Here is a 21300-nt window from a genome sequence, read left to right on the forward strand (position 1 = left end):
TAAAATAATTTAAAAGGCTAATTTATTTGAGTCCTAGGGGACTCCAGTCAAATGCACTCAGTTGCAGATTAAATAAGATTTATGGATAAAAACGTTTGCCATGGGTCCCAATTTACTAGCTGGAGGGTAGGGGCACTCTGTCCGACATTTTGGATGAGACTGACAGATTCCTCATGTGCTCAGTTTCCATTTTATACATCCTAAACTATTGCTTTTCTTCAGATGGCATTACATAAATGTTTAGAAATAAGTTAACAATTTGCTCTTCTGGTTGTTTCATACAGTCGTTTGTTCTTTCAGTAGGTTGTCCTTGCATGTTCATTTTGGTAGGATGGTTTAAGTTCCACAGAATAATCTGAATGTTAACTTTTTGTTTTAAATCAGAAGAAACTTACAACTAAAGCTACTAAAACAATTTAGAAGCAGTTTATAAGAAAAGTAGAATGGCGCTCTGAAAACGTAGACAATGGGGCCTTCACGGGCATCTCGATAGTTCCATTTACCTGAGTTGATAAGTCGATCTTCAGACTTCATGAGCTTTAAGTCGTAATGTGGAAACATGGACCCTACAAAGAAGAAGGTGTATTTTATACCAAACAGACTGCCGTCCGTTTACCGGTACTTCGCACCAGCACTGAATCTTTCACACTTGAGGGAGTCAGACTCTTAGAAAAGACCCCCAGTGTTAAGTATGAGTTTTGTTCAAGCTTGTTTCGTTCTTTTGGATTTCTAATTGACAGGTTTAATTTAATATAAACTCAGAAAGAGAACCTACTTTTTGAAAGTTAGGTGCCCTTTAGGTAAAAGCAGAAATTCTCAGGAAACTAACTGGCAGAAAGGGAACTTGTCGTTGAAGTTAGAAGGTGCCTTTTATGTACGAGCAGGAATTGTAATCATGAAAAAACAGGGAGAAAGGGAACCTTACTGTCACTGCATCAAGTAAAATGATTCCAAATGAACCCCAATCTGCTGCTAACAGTTTAAAAACCTCCAAACTTTGAATATGATATATACAAAACATTTATTGAAAAATAGTGAAAAATAAGGATTACATTTTTAATTTGAAATTCATTTTAAATATTAAATTGAATCTTTAAAACCAAGTGCTGTCTTGTAGCATGCAGTCAGTGTTCAGTACCACGAGTTCCTTCCATTTCCACCTGGAAGAAGCAAAAAAAAAGTGTATTTAGGCAAAGAAGGCCCGCTTTCATCTCTTTCAGTCACTAAGATATTCTGCAGTCGAGTGAGTAGAACCATCAGTCCAATGTAATGAACTCTAGTAGCATTTTCCATTTTAGAATTAGAATTAAGAGGAATGACATGTCCTATTGTACAATTTGGTCATCTTTTAGCAATTTAGAGTTATGATCATTTGATGTGTGTGGATGTTTAGTCTGCGCCGAAATACTGAAATCCTAAACAGCGTTCCCACCAATCTACACAAACCAACCAGAGATTTGAATCTAGTCTTAAGAATGGAATGAAAGCCCCAGTTTTAAAACCTTACGATCACCCATCCTGACACACGAATGGATAACATTTAGATTCTCACCTTGGGGTTTCCCATAGTATCCATTGTAGGCTTCCTGCTGGCTGCTTTGCTTTTCTGTGGACATAAAGGTTTATAGAGTAAAATTTGTTCTCCCATCAGCTCGGTGTCCTATACGATAACGCCATATTCTGTCAAAGTCTTAACAGTTTGTTTTTCTCTACCCTTTCTTACCGGTTTGAAGTGGGCGGGTTCAGTTGATGGAAAGAAAACATATTATGTACTTATGTGAACTAGTGAGACATTTCAATCTAAATTTGATGTTTGGTCACTTGTCAGTCAAATGTCGAACTACAGTCCTGAAGTTGAAAATGTAATTTCAGATGGTAGATTTTCTGGCTTTGGGAAAGAAAACGCATGAATTTTTATTGTTAAATCTTGATAAAAAGGGTGGGCTTACATAGCCAATAGTCATTTTAATGCTCTGAATTTAGCCCCTTTAAGAACACATTCAAATGTTCAAGCCTTTTGGTACTTTCTGTTGGGATGAATTATTAAAACACGAAAATTAAAAACAGTCTGGCCTTGTCAAACATGATTTACACACGCATACACCACATTCTAGAATTGATAGAAATTTGTTTTTAGTAAATAACCAAATTTAAATTCTGACCTGATGATGGAGGCTGTATTGGCTACACCCATTCTAGATCACTTGCTTTACCTTGACCCTTGTTCCTCCAGTGATTCTTCTTCTGGTTTTTCTGCATTTGTCCCTTCATGTTGAGTCCTTCAGCCTGGCCATTGATTGGCTTCTTATCTATAGGATAAGTAAACTTTAAAGCACTACACACATTTGTTTCTCAAGAGCAGCACACGTCTGTCATGGTTGAATTGAGACAATCACCTTTGTATTTAATATGATGCCTTCTGCTTGGTCCCATGCCACTTCCTGTCTCCTTGCAGTTACAATTCCACTCTTGTAATTCGGTGCACTGGACGCCACAGTCCACCAAATGTCCCTTTGATGGAGACACTTCAGCCGTCTTCAGGGCCGCTATCGGGGCACACAGTTGCTCGTTTCTCGGCTGGCTGACTTCATCCTCCACCTCCATGTCCACTCCGTTCTGGAGAATCAGCTGGCCTGCAGAGGAGATTTTCTCCCCTGCCGCAGAGTTCAAGAGAAGAGTTTGTTCCTGCTCGGGAGATCGAGGGCATTGCTCCTGCTGCTCATTTATAATGAGCAATTTCTGGTTTGGGCTTGGATTAGCCTCGGGTTCAGAAGACGTATTTCTATCCATGTCTTCTTCAGTGGCGGTAGATAAAACTATTTTGCTTGACAGCAGGTGAGTCGGGGAAGCGAAGGAATCCTTTTGTGAAGGACCCATGTTCTGGCATTGCTTTGGGCTCATTTCAGAAGCATCAATTTCACTCTCCGTTTCTGGTTTCTTTGGTGGACTTAGCTTCTCAGCGGGGGTACTGAAAATGAGCCAGCTGTCAGACATTAGAACAGAATCAGAGGAGGAATACCTGCGAGTATGTTTCCTTTCTTTACCAGCTTTGACAATTTGGTTGTTCTGGGTTGACAGTGCACCATTTTCAGCCTCCTCCGTCATCTCAACGATTACTTGAGGCTCAAACATGCTGTTCTGCAAAAGCCACTCTTTAGTGGGGATAAAGGGTGCCAAAGATTCCACAGACCAAACAGACTCATTCATTTTTCTCTTCATCCGACCGCTATTGAATGACATTTGATCGGGAATGATGTCTGCAGTGTCCTCGAGTGGATTTGTCTCATTGCCATTTTCCTGTTCATCGTCAGGGAGCTTATTGGAATTGTATAGTGAATGCAGGTGTTCATCTCTGTAGGGTGGGCCATGTCTGACGGAGCCAATCAATCCCATAGATTCGTTTTCTCTTCTGGACTCAGTCTTTCGCTCTATATGAGCTTCTCTCATTTTGAGAATCTTGAAAAGCGTTGCACTGTCCCTTGAGCTTAAGTTACCTTCAGCATCATTAGCAAAAGCTCTGTCAGCCACCGCTGGACCCTTTGTATTCTCAGTTGGACTCTGGTAAACATATTGATCATGCTCTACTTCAGTTCCAATATCAATCTGAGGCAGCTTGTCTGCCATTGTCAGCGTCGTTGCCTGTGGCGTGCCATCTCCCCAACTCATCAGAATGTCAGGAACAGAGATGCGTCTCTCTTGGACAACCACCTCCTCTTGTTGAGAAGAGCTACACACAGGAACCATACTATCTGCAGAACTCACTGACCACACATTGCAGTGAGCATCTCCGCAAGGGTGAACGTTCTCCTGATCGACATGGTCTTTGTGGCTCTGCTGCCCTTCTAGAGTTACTCTGATACGCGCCTGGACAGTCTTCGTTCCCGTAGGCTGCAGGACGTCAAAGCAGTGTTTGACTGTGCTACTTGCGCTGGTCCTTTTAACCCGGTTGTCGTTTGCGTCGCTGCCGGGTAAGGTATAGTTCTCAACTTCGGCAGAGCTTCGTTTTTCGGAGGTGGAGCTTGAGGGCGATGAAGAGTTCGAGGCAGTTGCACGCCCAGAATCTGTGCAGACGACTGGGCTTTCCTCACCGTAGTCGCCTACACCTCTCTGTGTGGGTTCTGTTTGGACCTCAGAGTTAACCGTTTCCCGAACAGGGCCCGTATAAGAGAGGTGGACTCTGCGGGCCTGGTTAGGGTTCTGGTAGGGTGCGCTGGGAGCGTAGACCTGGGGATGCAGCAAACGTCTGTAGTCGACTGGTTGAGGGTGGGGCAGAATGTAGGCTGGAGCCTCCATGTAGGGAGGAGGAGGGAAAGGGGGCATTACCATACCATAGCCTACAGAGGTAGAAAAAAAAATATATAAAGGATTCGTCAAATTAACCGAGATGATGGTTCAAGTCCAATAAGCACTACCTTACAATATCAAAGTTTCTTACATTAAATAACATTTCAAGATCATCGTACAGGTCTTCATGTTATTGGCCACCACTTCTATCAAACAAACTATACCCAGTGGGAAAAGCCATTTTAGCTTTCACCTCAAATAAGGTAATAGAAAACCCCACAAAGACTCACCCATGCCTGGGAAGCCCGTAAAGGGGTTATAGGAGAAGGGCATGGGCCACTGGTATTGGAGGAAAGGGGGTGGGGGTTGAGCATGGACGTAGAAGACAGGCCGAGTAGGGATGTGGTGTTGGGGATGGGATGAAGGTCCTGGGTTTTGGCTGGTGCCGTGCAGTCCTGGGTCTTGCTGCATAGAGGTTGGTCCACCGCTGTGAGTGTGCGGGTTCCCTCCATTTGGTCCTGGATGAGCTGGCGGAGGTCGGTTGATAGTCGCTGCCATATTCAACCTACAGGAGGTGGAGGAAGAAGTATTTTAGACAGTTGTGCATCCACATCAGTCATTTCCCAAAACAGCTGGCCACTGTAGATTTTAGAAAACAACTCAAACATGAGGAGATGGTGAAAGTGCTTTTTTAGGACCATTTCCAGCACTGGGTTATCACTCTACTGTAGAATTATGTCAGCATTTATTTTAAGCTACACATTACCCAAGAACAAAGCAGTGACTTTTCTGTGTACCCACTGATGACAAAGCCTGTACACCAATCTTCACGTTGCTGCAGGAAAACTACAAAAGTAATGTAAGCAGACAGATCATGCCTTTCTTACACGTACAGACCTCTATTTTGCATTTCTGCTACAAAAATATTAACGGGATTTACTGTTCAAAAACCACTTTCATACTGTTTCTGAATCCTGTATTCACCCTCTGTGTGAATCCCTCTTTAAATTGCAACTTCAACCCCAGATCTAAGCAAGCCTTTGCTGCAGTCAACATTACTGCTGGTGTATTCTAATGAGCCTGCATGTGACATAGGAAGGTGATCCAAATCAAAATTGCGTGTTGAAGCGCATACTTTCAGATCTTAGCAGCTCACCAAAAAAACAAACAAAAAAATAAATAAATAAAATAAAACTGACTGGGTTGTCTTAGTTCAGTTTGTGGGTTGGTAGACCCTCTATATGCCCAAATGTACACAAGCACTGAAAAAGTGAGTTTTTAATGATGAGTCACCTTTTTAAGACAACCCATTCAATATTTTGTGAGCTGCCTTGATCAGAAAAAAATGTGATTCAACAAGCTAGTCAGATTTATCTTCTATTCTTTTGTCACAAGCACGCTCACAATTATCTTTGCAAAGGTGCACAATATTTATTTTCACAAGCCAATCAAAGCAGACTGGACTTTTAAAGGACTTGGAGATCTAGTGTGCAGGGTTTGGCAACATCTAGGTGAGGTTGCAGATTGCACCCAATTAAAACCTTTCCTGTGTGCCAAGCTGGTATGATAACTATGGCAGCTAAAAGAACAAAACAGGAAAAAGGAGGGTCATTAAGGTAACAGAAACAGTTCTTAGTTTCAGGTCACACAAGAAAAATAATGAATAGATTCCATTTCTGCCACTAGATGCTACACACCGTTTCTTTAAATAGACAGGCACTAAAAGAGTGTTTCAGACATTGGGTGACTACAGGTGTTTTAAGACAATGGCCCAATCCCAATGTCCCCCTTACGGACTTTGAGGCACTCTCCCGCGAAGTCCGTGAGGGTTTAGGGATGTCCCACTGTCAAATCATCAAGTGTATGAGGCTCTCTGGCAGACATTTTGAGCCCTTTATGAACCCTTTCCGTAAGTCAGCATGGTATGCTGACTTAGTCTAAGGGAATTACCCATAAATCATTGCAATGTGACGTTAAACACGGGGTAACCAGTGGACGCATGGAGACGTAAAAAAATATATATATATATTAATAAAAAACAAAAATTTTTTAAAAAAAAAGGACGGCTCACGTGTGTTCAGCCTGGAATATTACATTTACTCAGAAACATTAAGGGTTAAAGATGGAAGATGAAATTAACTTGAAATCAAAGATTTATTTATTCATCAAATATTTGATGAATAAATAAATAAATAAATATTCTGTTATTTCATGTTTATTTTTTGTTCCATCTTTAACCCTTAATGTTTCTGAGTAAATGTAATACTCCAGGCTGAACACACGTGATCCGTCCTCTTTATTTACGTCTCCATGCGTCCACTGGTTACCCCGTGTTTAACGTCACATTGCAATGATTTGTGGGTAATTCCCTTAGGCCAAGTCAGCATGCTGACTTACGGAAAGGGTTCATAAAGGGCTCAAAATGTCTGCCAGAGAGCCTCAAACACTCGATGATTTGACAGTGGGACATCCCTAAACCCTCACGGACTTCGCGGGAGAGTGCCTCAAAGTCCGTGAGTCTGTAAGGGGGGCATTGGATTTGGCCTCAGTCTCTCACACTCAACCACTTACCAGGTGACGTCAGTAAGTCCTTGAGGGTTCAGGGTTTGAGGGTTTAGGGGGGGGACATTGGGATTGGGCCAGACAGTGTGAGGGGGGGGAAAAAGTGCTTTTTCAACATTAAAGCATTTCAACATGTCTTAGTTCAACACCAACATACAAGTATAAGCCTGAAAATGAGCATGATACAGCATCTTTAAATAGGACATTCCACGGCCTTTCATAACAATATCTTTAAACCGTCTGATGTGTTCTCACATCAAGCATGACAGAGGTTTATGACTTATGTACATAGTGTTAGTGGTTCTGTCTGACCTTCTTATGCCATTTTCCATTTAAATAAGTTAAAGTTTCTAAAGTCAAGCAGCATTCTGTACTTTAAGTGAATAAGTGAACCAAAACATTAACTTAAATAGCTTGAAGCTCTGATCTAAAGCAAGGAATAACCGTAAATCAAGCATGACAAAATTCAACAAAAATCTCAAACCGAATAACACTTAACAGGGGAATCATAATTCCAAATCATTCATATGCATTTTGTTGTGATGAAAATGTCAAGTCACTTTACCTTGTTGAGAACTTAGATGTGAACCATACGGAGCAACGCAGTGTTTAATCATAAGCATCCGACACACCTGAGTTTAAGTAGCTGCTGATCAGTCAAGTGTGTGCACCATCAGCTAATTTGGAGCTCTGAGGCCACTCTGCAGCACTGGGGCCTCCTGCAGTTAGCTGTCACAACACTAGATAGAGCCAGACTCCCGTCAGACAACAGAGGTCTCAGCTGGCTCTTCTCATTTCAATCACACGTTTGGCCGGATTACTTCAGTTATTCCATCCCATAGCTCCTTCACCTCTTCATTAGATAGATATTTTCCTAAATCAGTAACTTCAATATACAATCAAGCACTAAGAGCACCTGTAGGTGACGGTTTATCTATTACTAACATGTCAAGCACTCATTTCATCATTGACAGGATTCTTCATGTGTAACATGGATACTATGGGTTGTTATTCTTTAACACACTTCATTTTGCATAACTAATGCCTTAAAAATGTGTTTTATTCATTTTTTGTCCAGACAAAATAAACTTAGGAATTAACAGCAGCTCACCCGTCAGGACTTCATATCTAATGAGCTAATCTTTTTATTCCCAGTGGAGATTTACAGTACAGTCTAGAGGTCTGGTGATGTCTAGTATGTTTGTGTTTGCTGTTTTATCTTAGTGTCAATGTTGGAACTGTAAACATATACAGAAGGAAAAGATCATACCTTCAGTTTGACCTTTGGTAACGACAGAAAAACAACCAAACTGTGGTACACAGGGTTAGAAAAAACACAGTATTGCCATTTTTATTAGCATATTAAATATAATAGTTTGGACCCCCTTTGTTAATGAGGGATGTGTAATGGCATCTTAAAGAGATCCTCAAGTCCTTCGTGTACTGGTTTCTGCAAGTCTCTAGTGATTAAGTTACATGTGATGTTAATGGGTGAGGCATGGATAGATGGAGCTTTCATACATGTAAGTATGATCCCCTCAGTACATCTGTATGGCTTTGAGAGGTGAGGGGATCGTGTCTGAGGTAAACACAGTAAACTGCAAACAGCACGACGCCTTTACTAACTTTTGTATCTCTGTGGAAGTGGGAGAAAGTGACATAAGATGTGAGGGTTCATGGTGCTTTTCGGTGTAATAAAGAAGTAGACAATATTCTGTCACCCGAGGTACCCCCTTAATTCATCTCCTGACCACTAGATGGCACTAAACCTGCTCAAAACACATGTATTGAATGGCTCTACATTACATTACATTTAGCTTTTATCCAAAGCGACTTACAATTCAGATTCTATCACATTTCTACACAAAGAATTGGGGTTAAGTGTCTTTCTCAAGGACACATCGACATGGGACTAGCAGAGCTGATTGAAGGACGGCCCTGCTATCCACTGAGCCACAGTGGCCCCTCTAATATGCTCTTGTGTTGTGAACTATGACATTTCCTTTGAATTGCTGTATTCCTGAGATTTATTACACTAGAACCGTTCTATAGTCTACTTGCCAGTCTAAAGAGCCCTAGTGTTGGTGTTGGTGTTGGTGTTAGTGTTAGTTTATGCATCATAATCCTGCAGATGCTGAACTCATATTCTTATATTAATTTGACAGTAAATGTATTTTGTTGTTCGGGGGGGGCTTCTTCCCCCATCTTACTCTAATAGAAACACTGTGCAGATTGCTATTATATTTGCTGAACACCTCTGTCCTTCATAAAGCTGAAAAATGTAGCCTTGCAAACTCCAGAACCAGTATCTCTGGTGCCACCTTTAGGTCAGAATTACAACTTTGTATACACTTTAGGCACCGTCTCATGACTGCTGGCAGTCAGGCTCAGATGTGATGAATCTATTGATTTTCACAATTCCAGGACCTTTCTTTCAATCACAGCCAGAACAAACCTTAGTCAAGTCCTCTTCAATTTGGATACATAAAAAGGATTTGTAGTTTATTACGAACAGGGTTTCATTTTCAAACCTGTGTATGCCTAATGTACCAAATGCTCACAAAGTGCTGAGATCTAGGAACACACTGGAGAAGTTTGACGGGTAAAGAAACGTGAGCAGATGGACGATAAGGGAACCAACATGTTAGTTTGGAAGAGAGTATGACGGGAACAGGGATCGTTAGCAACATTTTAGATGCGTTGTCTTTTATTTTGACCTCTAAATAGAGAAATTAAGATAATCTGAATATACTACAACCTGTTCAATGCTAAACAACAGGAATGAAGGCCAGCATTACAAAGGCTGTACCGGAATCAAACTTTAACTGTGTTTTACATCAGCCCCTCTGTACATTATCCTGTAGATAATGTTATCTCATCCTCATGCTAAATAATATTAAAATTGATCAACATTTGAAACCTCTCGCTCTCTTTTAGAGAATTACAGCTTTAGACAGAATCCCTGCAGTTAATGACAAGCAAATATCCAAAAGAGAAATGGATGAATACCTCATTCCTTTTCATCTTTTCATGACCTGATGACCTCATTTCCATCGAAAAAAAGAATTGGGAGCCAGCAGAACCTTGATTATGGTTGTGTAGTATTTGGATCAGCTGCAAAAACTTCACTAAAGAAGCTGGAAGTGGTGCAATCCCAAACTCTGAGACTGTGTTTTGGAGCTTTTAAGACAAGTCCTGTGGCTGCTCTTCAGGTGGAGGTGAAATGCCGCTGCATTTGAGGTGCAAGCTTTTAACTATGAACTACTGGGCCAATCTGCAAGGACATTCTGGAGATAATCATCCAACCACTAAGGTGCTTCTGCCATGTTGGGAAAGAGAAAGGGACAAACGGGAATGTTTTGCATGGAGCAGTGGAAAATTAGCAAGAGATGTGTCATTGGATCAGATAACATTCACTCCTACAGTACCGTTATCAACTACACTACCGTGGCTATTTCCCTCAGTGGCAGTTGATAATTATTTTTTGGACAAAACCCAGGCATTTAAAGATTTTGATAACATGGATGGAGTGGTGGAGGATAGACTACAGACAACATATCAGTCATTTACTCCAGCATACACAGATGGGTCTAAAGATCCTGATACAGGTAGAACTGGTTTTGCGGTCACCATACCATCCTTACAATATGAAGTTAAAAGGAGAACATCAGATCATCTGTTTATACAGTTGAGACGTCGGCCATTATAACAGCACTGCAGTGGGTAGAGGAGGTGTCACGGTTGGGTTTTGCTTTGTGTGAGTGTGGTGTGTGTGTGTGTCTGTGTGTGTGTCTCCTGATCATGCTTATTCTCTCCACCTGTGCCAAATCACCTGCCCCTGGCTTTTCCCTTTGCAAACCCCAGTCATCTCTACTCACCTGCCGGCAATCCGCTCATCAACCCTCACCTACTTATACTCTCCTGCTTGCCCTGTTCCAGTTGCCGGATTATCATTTGACTTTTTCCTCCCCGTGGACTCTTTGCTCTCCTGTGGTCATCTCTCATGTTGACCCTCTGCGTTTCACGGTTTGTGACTGCCTTTTTGTGTCCAAGCCCTTTTTGTGACTTAGCTTTTTATTTTCAGTCTGGATTTTCCTCGCCCCCGGTTGGAGTAGATTTTGGTTTCTGTTTTTGTCTAAGTGCCCAGTAAAGAGCCTTGTTTTTCACCTCACCTTGTGTCCTGTGTTTAAGTCTGCGCCTGAGTCTCTGATCCACTCCTAAACCCACACGGTAAACCGTGAACCGTCACAGGAGGTTCGGATCGAAAAGGTCGTTTTCTGTTCAGATTCCAGTTCAGTATTATCCTCATTACAGTCATTCACATCTCATAGCAGGCAGGATTTAATTAATGAAATATACGAAACACTGTTCCGACTCAAGAATATGGGTATTTTAGTCTCATTATGTGGGTATCAGCACACAGAGGGGTAAAAGGAAACGAAAGAGCAGATACATTAGCAAAACAAGCTTTAGGAAGGCAGCACAAGACATACATTTTACTCAGCAAAGCAGAAGCTAAATCAATAATCAAAATAAATATTATTAAGGAATGGCAGCACAGTTGGGATGTAGGAGACACAGGAAGACATCTTTATGCTGTTCAGAAAGAAGTTGGCAAAGGGAGGCCATCCAGAAGAAGCACCACAGAAGAAAACATATTAACCAGACTGAGGATTGGGCACACAAGGCTGAACAAAACAATGCAACTAATAAATAAACACCCAACAGGACTATGTGAGCACTGCCAGATACCAGAAACTGTAGATCATATCATGTCATTGCCAGAAATTCTCACTTGAGCGAGACAGGTTGAAGAGGAAGCTGGGAGTTGAGGAACTCAACCTAAAAGAGGCATTAACCTTGGGGGCAGGAAATGTACTACAATATGTGAAAGAAACAGGATTGAGCAAAATAATTTAAGTCAACGAAATGATGGAACTTCCTTTGTTGTTTTGTAAGGTGATAGGTTACTCTGGTCCACACTCCGGTACAGTAGGTGGCGGTAATGCACCTTTCACTGGATGCCATCCACCATAAAACAAAAAAGAAGAAGAAGAAGAAGTTCAGGGGCTTGTCTTCAATTGTTTTCTGTCGATGCTGAGAGCTAGACTTCAGGTTCATGTTTGTGGTGAGAGGTTGCGGACAGTAGGTGAGTCTGGGGTACCCTGTACATTGGCTAACACGTAGTTGATTTTCTGTGTCTAGGATTATTGGTCGGTGCCCCATCTGTATTTGGTTTTGGTCGAGTACATTTAGATAAACTAGAGAAGCCATTTTGTTTGTTTGATTTCAGAGGTTAGGTAGTTAGGCCAAGTTCTGTCATATTGGTTTCAATTGTTTGGCTCGACCACACCTGTCCCATCCTCTCCCACTCTGTGTTGAGACTCACTCATATTGAACTGTACGTGAGCAAAATAAATATTGTTTGTGGTACATGGGCTATTTGTTTATCATTCGGGTTGTTTTTGTGTTAGTCCCTAATCCTCCCCTGGACCAATAGAAAAGGGGCGTAACACAAAGTCTTTCCAGTCTGCTCCTCTTCTCTTCTCATCTGATGCATCTGCCTCGGTGGTGATAAAAAGTTGATGGACATACCATGGCATAGAAAGGCCAGCAGATACATAATGGATCCAGTTCAACCCATGCTGCCTCTTGGGGGAAATCATTTATGCATGTGCATTCATATATTCCATACATTATACATTGAGCAAATGGCACTATCAATGCTGCCGAGGAGAAACAAAATGACTGCACTGTGTATACCGTTTGTGGGAAAAGGAGACAGCCCTGCAAGATACATTAATCTGGTCTGCCCTGCATCATGATGAAAGATTGTTTCCCTTCATTTTGTCCATGGAGAAAGTGGGAACCGGGGAACGAACTATCGACCATGCAATTAATGGACCTGCTAACTTACATTACCAACTCCTTGAATACCTCCGCTTGGTCAGTGGCCCTACGCTTCACACTATAACGCTCTAGGTTTCCCTTCTAGCGTCAGTTTTGGATGTGTCAGGAATTACGTGTTTGTTTCCGCTTGTTAGTGTCTTTTCAAAATAAATGTCCACTTGGTTGGGTTTAGGAAACATTGCGGTTTAGGTTAAAATAAGTATGCTACGCAAAGTAAGTTACACAAATGGCGTTAGTGGAGTACATAATTTACGGGACAAAACTAAGGTAAAATAAGTCAATGTTGTCTCCTGGGTGAAAGTCCTGTTTGTTTAACCCATCCAACCCCGTACCCCACCCACAATAAGTGGACTTTCAAACTGTACACTTTAGTGTAAAAGAACACGGAGACTCCGTCGTTCGAACCAAGACAGCAAACTTTATTGTTCCTTTCTACCTTGTCAATGGAAGCGCAGACCAGATCCACTCCTTCCGTTCTTACCTTTCACAATAAAAGCCAGAGAGTTTACCAGAGAGAGCTTCAATTTACTTAAAGTCAACACTGAACTTTAAGTAAATTAGTGAGCATTTCACTAACGGGAAACTCAAAATAGCTAACAGTTGCTGAGGCTATAAATCAATTTAGACTGCTGGACGCTGATGTGAACACATCTTGACCAAGAGACTATAATTAGTTCATCCCAAATAAATAGCTTTCATGTCAACCTGCTTTTATTCCATATCAAGTAACCCATTCCATAACTAATGATGTAATAAGTTATAAATAATAATGTTATAAGTTATCACATAATGGTAACTTCTTACATTCTAAAGAAGCACAAAGTTGAATAATGTAATAGATTCAGTGCATCATTTAATCATTCACAAGAGAGTACATAGGAACCATTGTAGTCTTTTAGTTTTGATACAGATGTGGTCCTTAATTTAAAGCAGCTGGACTCGGACGAGTCTCTGTTTGGTTGAGGACGTTGTCATCAGTTCCATTATGATGAAGCCTCTTGGGGCATATGTGACAAAATTCTGCACTACAAGATATCCAGATGAGAACCTTTACAGAGATGATGCTGAATTTAATATACTGGATGATTTTTAGCACAAGAATAATTGTACCATGCATAATTATTCCAGTCTCTAGGCTCATACACAACCAAAAAAAATCCTTAGTTGTCACGATTAGGCTTTGCCTTGTGTGTTCTGTGTCTTTGTGTAGCTCCACACCCTACTCACTCTACCTGTCAGCCACTCCCTCAGCATCAGCCTAACTCCCTTCACCTGCCTCTGATCACTAATCAGCCACTCCCTCCTCATCAGCATAGTTCAAGCCACTATATAAACTCCTGCCTCTCAGTCACTCTTTGCCAGATCATTGCCATGTCAACCCGCCCGTTTGGCTCGTCCTGCTCCCGGTCTGCCTGCCCTGCCTCGTCTCGTCTCTTGTCTCGTCCTTGGATTCCCTGTTGTGTTCCGATAAAGATTCCTGTTTTGTTCGTAAAACCAGTTTCTCACTGCATCCGACTGTCTGCTTTTGAGTCCTCCACCACACCCCGTGACATTAGTCGACTAACCCTCATGCAATTTTTTGGATCTGTTGATTTGATCAACAGATCTGTAAAACTGAGTTTCTTCTCAAAGAATTACACAAAAGAAGCACCTAAAATCATGTGTTTACCAGACATGCGTTTCTACATTTCTTGGAAATTGGTCATTCAGCATTAAAAATCACAAAAATAAGACTTATCGACAAAAGAAACCTTAGTCAACTACGACCACTAGGACCGATTTACCAGTTTCTATACTATGCCGTTCAATTAGTCTCAAAACCAGCGGGTATAAAAACCAAGCTCATGCACATGATAGGAATGCACAGAACAGTGTACACAAGTGTGTGTAAAAAAACATCCTTGGGTGCAAGCATTTCTGTTCCAGGTGCATGAATGCAGTCCTGCAAACAGGGGGCAGTGCTCCGGACTCACAACTGCTCAATGCTCGCTCTGCAAGTTGTTCAGAAACCTGAAACTACATTTCACTTTGTCTCACACTTTGAAGAGATTAACGTAACTGTTTCGCTGTTCTCTGAGAATGTAAACAGTGTTAAATATGTAAATAATGATGACGTGCTTAGGACACCTCATGGCACTGGGGCTGTGCCAGGTAAACTGGGACGTCTGGTCATCCTACCCTGACCTTAATCTTGTTGTTCACAGTTTACATGCAAATAATCCCCCACAATAATTACAGTCATCATATGAACTTCCCCCACATATAGCGGTAGATGTACTGTATCCTGGCATGTGGTTCAATCCTTTTTGGTGTCTAAACATTTGGGCATATATATGATAACAATGTGAGCCCAACAGCAAGTGGGCAATTGTGTGTAATGGTGGAATGATGAATTAAAGTTTGGCTAAAATAGGGAGTGCTTGTGTAGGGGTGGTGCTGTCCATAGTGCTGAAATGAAGCAAATGAGATTGATAAACTGAGCAGGTCTGGGTTTCTTAGCCTGCTTGCTTTTTATGGTTGTAAACCAAACTACCACCCCTAATTACGTTTTCCCCCATTTGCAGCAATCTATCGACAGAACGGAAACAGGGTGAAGTGATGGGGGAGAGGGAGAGAGAGAGACAGAGAGAGATGCAAACCTGCATAAACTGTTTTTATGCCCCTCCCCTGCTGATTTTGAGTGATTATTGTGAATGTTCTGATAAATTAATGTAAATAAGGGATGACAGTTTTATTTAGTTTGAACAGATGTTTTTCGGATTGTTTATGTGTTCCGTGACTTTTTGTCTTCCACTCACTTATGGCGTTCATCAAGGGTCAATTTCGGGTCTGTTACTGTTCTCCGTTTACATGCTGCCCCCGGGTCAGGTCATTAGGAAACATAACGTACATTACAATTGTGATGCTGACCACACCCACTTATATGTCCCGTTACAATCCACCAATCATAGCAGCCTCAGCTCCGCTTGCATAAAATGCGGTCCCGTGAGCATGGAACGTGCCATACCTTCACTAAGGGCTATCGGGCTACATCTATCACTCCTTTTTAAATCACTTCTTAAAACATTCTTCTTTCAAATAGCTTTCACCTGAGTTTGAATTTTATTTCATTGCAATTTATTTATCTATATTGTATTTTTTTTTTGTCAAACACTTTATAACATTGTTAAGAAAATGCTATACAACATAAGTTTGTTAGTATCATCATAACTTCGCTGTCTTCCAGTGAGTCTTAAATGTCTTCCATCCCCTGTCCCCCACTGTGGCCAACCTCGGTGTATACCTGTGCACACCCAGAGAACTGATCGCACTGATTCACTCATAGAAGTATTTCTGAGGCCATGAACCCCAGCAGAATAATCAAGGTGTGATCCCATGAGGGCAACCAGTTCTGTTTGCGGATAAACACATAGCTCAGGTCAGCCCGCAAATTGTCCCAACGGAAGCAGTTTCTACAACCCCCCCTTTCTATATTTTATGATATGAACATGCAGTTGCCATGGTTACTGTTGTCACTCAGCCGTGGAGAGAGCGGCATTGTGTGTTACTGTGGGACACTGTAGTGCCAGAGAGGGGAAGTTGGTAAGAGAATCCTTTCATTACATAATATTTGGAGTTAACACAGAGGATTAGTCATGCCTTTCTCTATCATAGCGGGGCCGTGTTGTTTACAATCACAACACGACCCTCATGTTCATAAACTCCAAACCATCTTCAGTGTCTCTCTCCTCCTCTCTACCATCGTCTCTCTCTAAAACAGTAGCCTAGTCTGTGAAGCAGAGAGCCTATGGAGACTCATCAAAGCCCCTTTCATACCCTGACAGCCACGCTACACACACACACACACACACACACACACACACACAGTAAATGTCTCCAGTTTGCCTTTGAAGTGGGCAGGGCATTGTTTGCCATTTTTGTAGCTCTGTGGTGCTGCCGCCAATTCTGGGTCATCTGTCCTCTCATTAATATAATTTCCAGATTCATCAGACAGGAGCAGACATAGACAAGAAAAGACTGCAGGGAGGGGGGACCGTTAAGAAGACAGTATCGCAATTTACATAATTCCAGACTTATTATTTTTGTAGTTTTGCCCACCAGTTTTTATCATACAATGACCTGATAGTTTGTTTACACAGAACCTTATGAGAAGCCGTCATTGGAAGCTGTTTGGAAAAGGGCAGGCACTTTCTAAAAAATACTTGGCAGGTGATTGGATGAACCATTTGTCAATCAAACTTTGACCAAAGCCAATTTCACTTGGGCAGAAGTCTCCTCAGGTTTAGGCAACAGACTTAGTTGGGTTTAGGAAAAGATCATGTTTTGTGTTCAAATAAATGGCAAACTTCTCCACACGCGAGAAAAAGTTTAAAGATAATCAACAGTTCAGAATCTTTGAGCGTTGCCCACACAAGCATTGTTTATCATACAAAACAACTGGAAAAAAAACTAAATATTGTCCTATTTTTCATTTACACGTTTTTTTTGTTTGTGATTTTATCTTTTTTTTCTTAGGCCATGTCCATACTAGCCTACTCCGTTTTTACTCCGTATTTGCTACGTTTACACTGAGCGGCCACACTACGCCGGACTTTTGGAGCACCCTAAACGGAGGAGTCTGAAAACTCCCCAGAGGTTGGAGGTATTTGAAAACTCCGGGGTTTTGGTTGAGTGTGGACGGTCGGAAACGGATGTGTTAGAAAAAATGAGCCCACACCCGTGTTCGCTACTGGATTGGTTATTAGCAGCCATGACGTCTCCGTCCCTGATTCGTCACACTCACTATCACGTGACCCGTACCCGGAAGAAAACAAACAGCCAGGGCGACCAGTAATTCATTTCAACATGGATAACTAATTTCAAGCGTTGCTGCTAGCACAGTTTTTAGAGGAAGATTTTAAGTATCAAATACAACCTTTCATTATTAAAGACTACTTTATTATTCTGTCGTATTTTGTTTAACTAAGCAAGCAATCCACTTCCTGTTTACGCCGTCACGCGCATGCCCAGTGTACGTTAACGGTCACATGCTGTCCGCCTTCGAAGGCTGCCGTGTGGATGCAGATCAACTCGAGAATGATGCTGAAACTCCCGTGTGGACGGAGATCGTTTCTATTTGACAAATCTGCTTCCAAGTAGAAACGGAGTACTATGGATGTAGCATTAGATGTAGCATTAGTCTCAGACGTCCTCTCTCCCTCCATCACTGCAGCTGAGACACTGAACGAGACTGTCAGAGACTGTTGAAGGGCCAAATGTCCAACAAAGACCATCCAGCTAATGGTTTGTGATGATGAGGACTCGCACAAAGGAGTCGCAAACAAACAGCCAAACATTGTTACATAAGGCCATCACTAGCCAATACCACTCACCCACCTTTCAAATGCGGCAGCACTGTTTTGCAAATGATTTCAAACAGAGGCTTAATTATTACAACAAAGCACCCCCATCCTCCCACATTAAAGTTTTGGGTAACACTCTATAATAACTACACACTATGAAGCATTAGTCAAGTATGAGTAAACACTTAATTCATCATTTATAAAGCATTGTTCCTACATTAACACTCATTAGTATGCTATTCATAACAGTTATAAATGTTTTATTCTTGATTAATAAGTTCGTCTATTATGTGTTTCATGATTGTGTTTTCATACTATATAAATGATGGATTCCTTATTTGTAAATTAAGTATTATATATATTACAAACCAATTATTAAGGAGTTGTAGATGATTAATAACATAATTTATAAAGTGTTAGTAAATGATTAAGAACTTATTTAGATGTACATTATTCATGCATTTATATATATAATGATTTAGATATGCACTAATGGTTAGGGACTGTGTTAATATATGCTTTATAAATGCATATTAATACTGCAATTCATGATTAATTAGGTAGTTACTACTCCTTAGTAAAGTATTTTGTGTGACCTCATCTAAAGTGAGGACTATCTATGCCTTACAAAGCATTTATTAATGACATTGAAAGCCCATCAGTGTCTCAAAACCCATAGTTTTTCAACAGAAAAGGCAAATAGACACAACACAAAGTGATCAAGAACATAACAATGTTTATTGCAAGATGCAAACAATGTACTGTTAAATACAAACCTCTCAGCCATTCATTCATGTGAAAAAAAAATGAGATTCTCCTCTAAATCCAGGATAGAGGGCAGGCTGGAACCAATGATCTTCTCTGCAGACCTGACAATCCGTTGCAGTCTGTTCCTGTCCTGTTTGGTGGCCGATCCAAACCACACAGTGATGGAGGAGCAGAGAACAGACTGGATGATGGTGGAGTAGAACAGGATCAGCAGCTCCTGAGGTAGGTTGAACTTCTTGAGCTGGCGCAGGAAGTACAACCTCTGCTGGGCCTTTTTCCTGATGGTGTCGATGTTGGGGGCCCACTTCAGGTCCTCGGAGATTGTGGATCCTAGAAACCTGAAGGTCTCCACAGCAGACACCGTTCTGTTGAGTTGGTGAGGGGGGGGCAGTGTTGGGGGGCTCCTCCTGAAGTCCACTGTCATCTCCACAGTGTTGAGCTTGTTTAGCTCCAGGTTGTTCTGACCACACCAGAGGACCAGCTGTTCAACCTCCCGTCTGTACGCAGACTCATCACCGTCCCTGATGAGGCCGATGACCGTTGTGTCGTCTGCGAACTTCAGGAGTTTAACAGACGGGTCCTCTGAGGTGCAGTCGTTGGTGTAGAGGGAGAAGAGCAGTGGGGAGAGCACACATCCCAGCACACATCCTATCCCAAAATGTGATTTTTCCCAGCCTCACCTGCTGCGTCCTGTCTGTCAGGAAGTTAGTGATCCACTGACAGGTGGAGGCTGGCACAGTGAGCTGGGAGAGTTTGGGTTGGAGTATTTCTGGGATGATGGTGTTGAACGCTGAGCTGAAGTCCACAAACAGAACCCTTGCATATGACCCTGGGGAGTCGAGGTGTTGCAGCATGTAGTGCAGTCCCATGCTGACTGCATCATCCACCGACCTGTTTGCACGGTAGGGGGTCCAGCAGGGGTCCTGTGATGTTCTTCAGATGGGTCAACACCAGTCTTTCAAAGGATTTTAGGACCACAGATGTCAGGGCGACGGGCCTGTAGTCATTTAATCCATGAATACCTCTTTATTGTGCATTCAATACTAAGCTATTCAAATAATACACAGGTTCATATATTCATGTTTTTATTTTAAACATGTGCAAGGTACAGTGAGTAGGGAGGCCGTGCCACTGCCTTTTATAAACATACCTTGTCCGCTGATACCAATGCCAATATCAACATTGTCTGTCAATAGCATGATAATCATGCATACAAGCTATTCAAATTGATGTTTTATTTTAAACATAAATGTGGAAATGAAAATGAGTGATGGCCTATTAGTGCCACTGCCATGCATAAAGATACCTGTTATCTTTCATACAATACTGAACTATTCAAATAATGGACACATTCATGTTTAAAAAAAAAAATGTGTCTAATCAACCAAAAATTTCCCATACCAAAACCAATACACCCTCCCGCTGCACGTGAAGCGCTGGAAGACGGTTTGTTCAATAACCTCTGACCTAGGTAACGAACGCACTCCCAAAATCTACACGCGAGACTGTCTTAGCCTGCTTAGGGAGGCGATAACCAGGATAACTTAATACCACTAGCCACCGTCACTTATTTCAGGCTAAAAACGTCGGCCTTCCCGACTGCCGGATATCAACGGATTTAGGTGTGTGTGTGTGTGTGCAACAGGTGTGGTAGGACTGCATATACTCCAGGGTGATGCCACTCTAAAGGGCCACCGCTGGAGGAGGAACCCCGTGTGGTTGGGAACCTAGCTTGGTTATTAAGGGCAGCTTCAGGACCCTGGCCCTAACACTCCTAATTTAGATACCATTTTAACCCCTATTGTTTCCTAATACACCTCAGCTAATGTCTAAACATTATTAACCAACACTGCAACATCACATATGATACATTTGCAACATACATCAATCTGAGCCAACCAAGTTAGTAAATCACAACAATGATGAACAAACCTATCTTAACCTCAGCTTGTAACAGGAATGCCATTCAAATCACATGTCTCATTTATTTGCTATTGTCAGCCGATCTCAGGGAGGAGCTCTCTCACCTTGAGGAGATCACGAGGGCCCCAGAGATGAGCAACGCTGGACTTTGGTTGGAATGCACAAAATACAAACCAGTTTTATTTGGTTTTTACAAAAAGTTTAGAAAAGATTCCAAAAATGAATAACAAAAATGAAATAATAGATCATACAAAATCTCAAATGTACCAAATTCTCAAAAAGCCTAAAAGCCCTAAAAAGAGCATTCAGCGCTTTCTGCACCCTCCGGGTCCATATAAGGTAGACAACAGATCATTCTTTAATCATTGGACAAAACAGTTATCATATCCCTTCTGACATGCCTACTCTTTAAGTGGAATGCTTTCCTGCTAGCCCCCTGAATTTGTATATAATGTGAAGACTTGAAACTAGCGATTGAGACCATAAACTTGTGTTTCCAAGTTAATAAATA

At 41.6% G+C, this 21300-nt stretch overlaps 1 protein-coding gene across 1 annotated transcript; it reads right to left on the reverse strand.

Moving 5' to 3' along the window:
- Window positions 1–1036: 1036 nt before the first annotated feature.
- LOC142933795 (uncharacterized) lies at window positions 1037–6318 on the reverse strand. The gene is made up of 5 exons (XM_076078021.1): window positions 4575–6318; window positions 2397–4334; window positions 2214–2309; window positions 1553–1606; window positions 1037–1160 (listed from the first exon to the last, which is right to left on the reverse strand). Exons 1-5 carry the CDS (start codon window positions 4840–4842, stop codon window positions 1132–1134), a joined length of 2385 nt encoding a protein of 794 aa, XP_075934136.1. The 5' UTR covers window positions 4843–6318; the 3' UTR covers window positions 1037–1131.
- Window positions 6319–21300: the final 14982 nt, after the last annotated feature.

The sequence above is a fragment of the Anarhichas minor genome, unplaced genomic scaffold (genome assembly GCF_050575085.1).
Source record: "Anarhichas minor isolate MPS153535 unplaced genomic scaffold, ASM5057508v1 ptg000006l, whole genome shotgun sequence".
Lineage (NCBI taxonomy): Eukaryota > Metazoa > Chordata > Actinopteri > Perciformes > Anarhichadidae > Anarhichas > Anarhichas minor.

Bases quoted from the DNA above. Each gene is read 5' to 3' on its own strand.
- LOC142933795 (XM_076078021.1), bottom strand. From the start codon at position 4,842: ATGGCAGCGACTATCAACCGACCTCCGCCAGCTCATCCAGGACCAAAT. The intron at 4,335-4,574 runs GTGAGTCTTTGT...CTACCTCTGTAG, and splicing joins TACGGGCTTCCCAGGCATGG to GCTATGGTATGGTAATGCCC. The intron at 1,607-2,213 runs GTAAAGCAAGTG...TTATGTCCACAG, and splicing joins CTGGAGGAACAAGGGTCAAG to AAAAGCAAAGCAGCCAGCAG.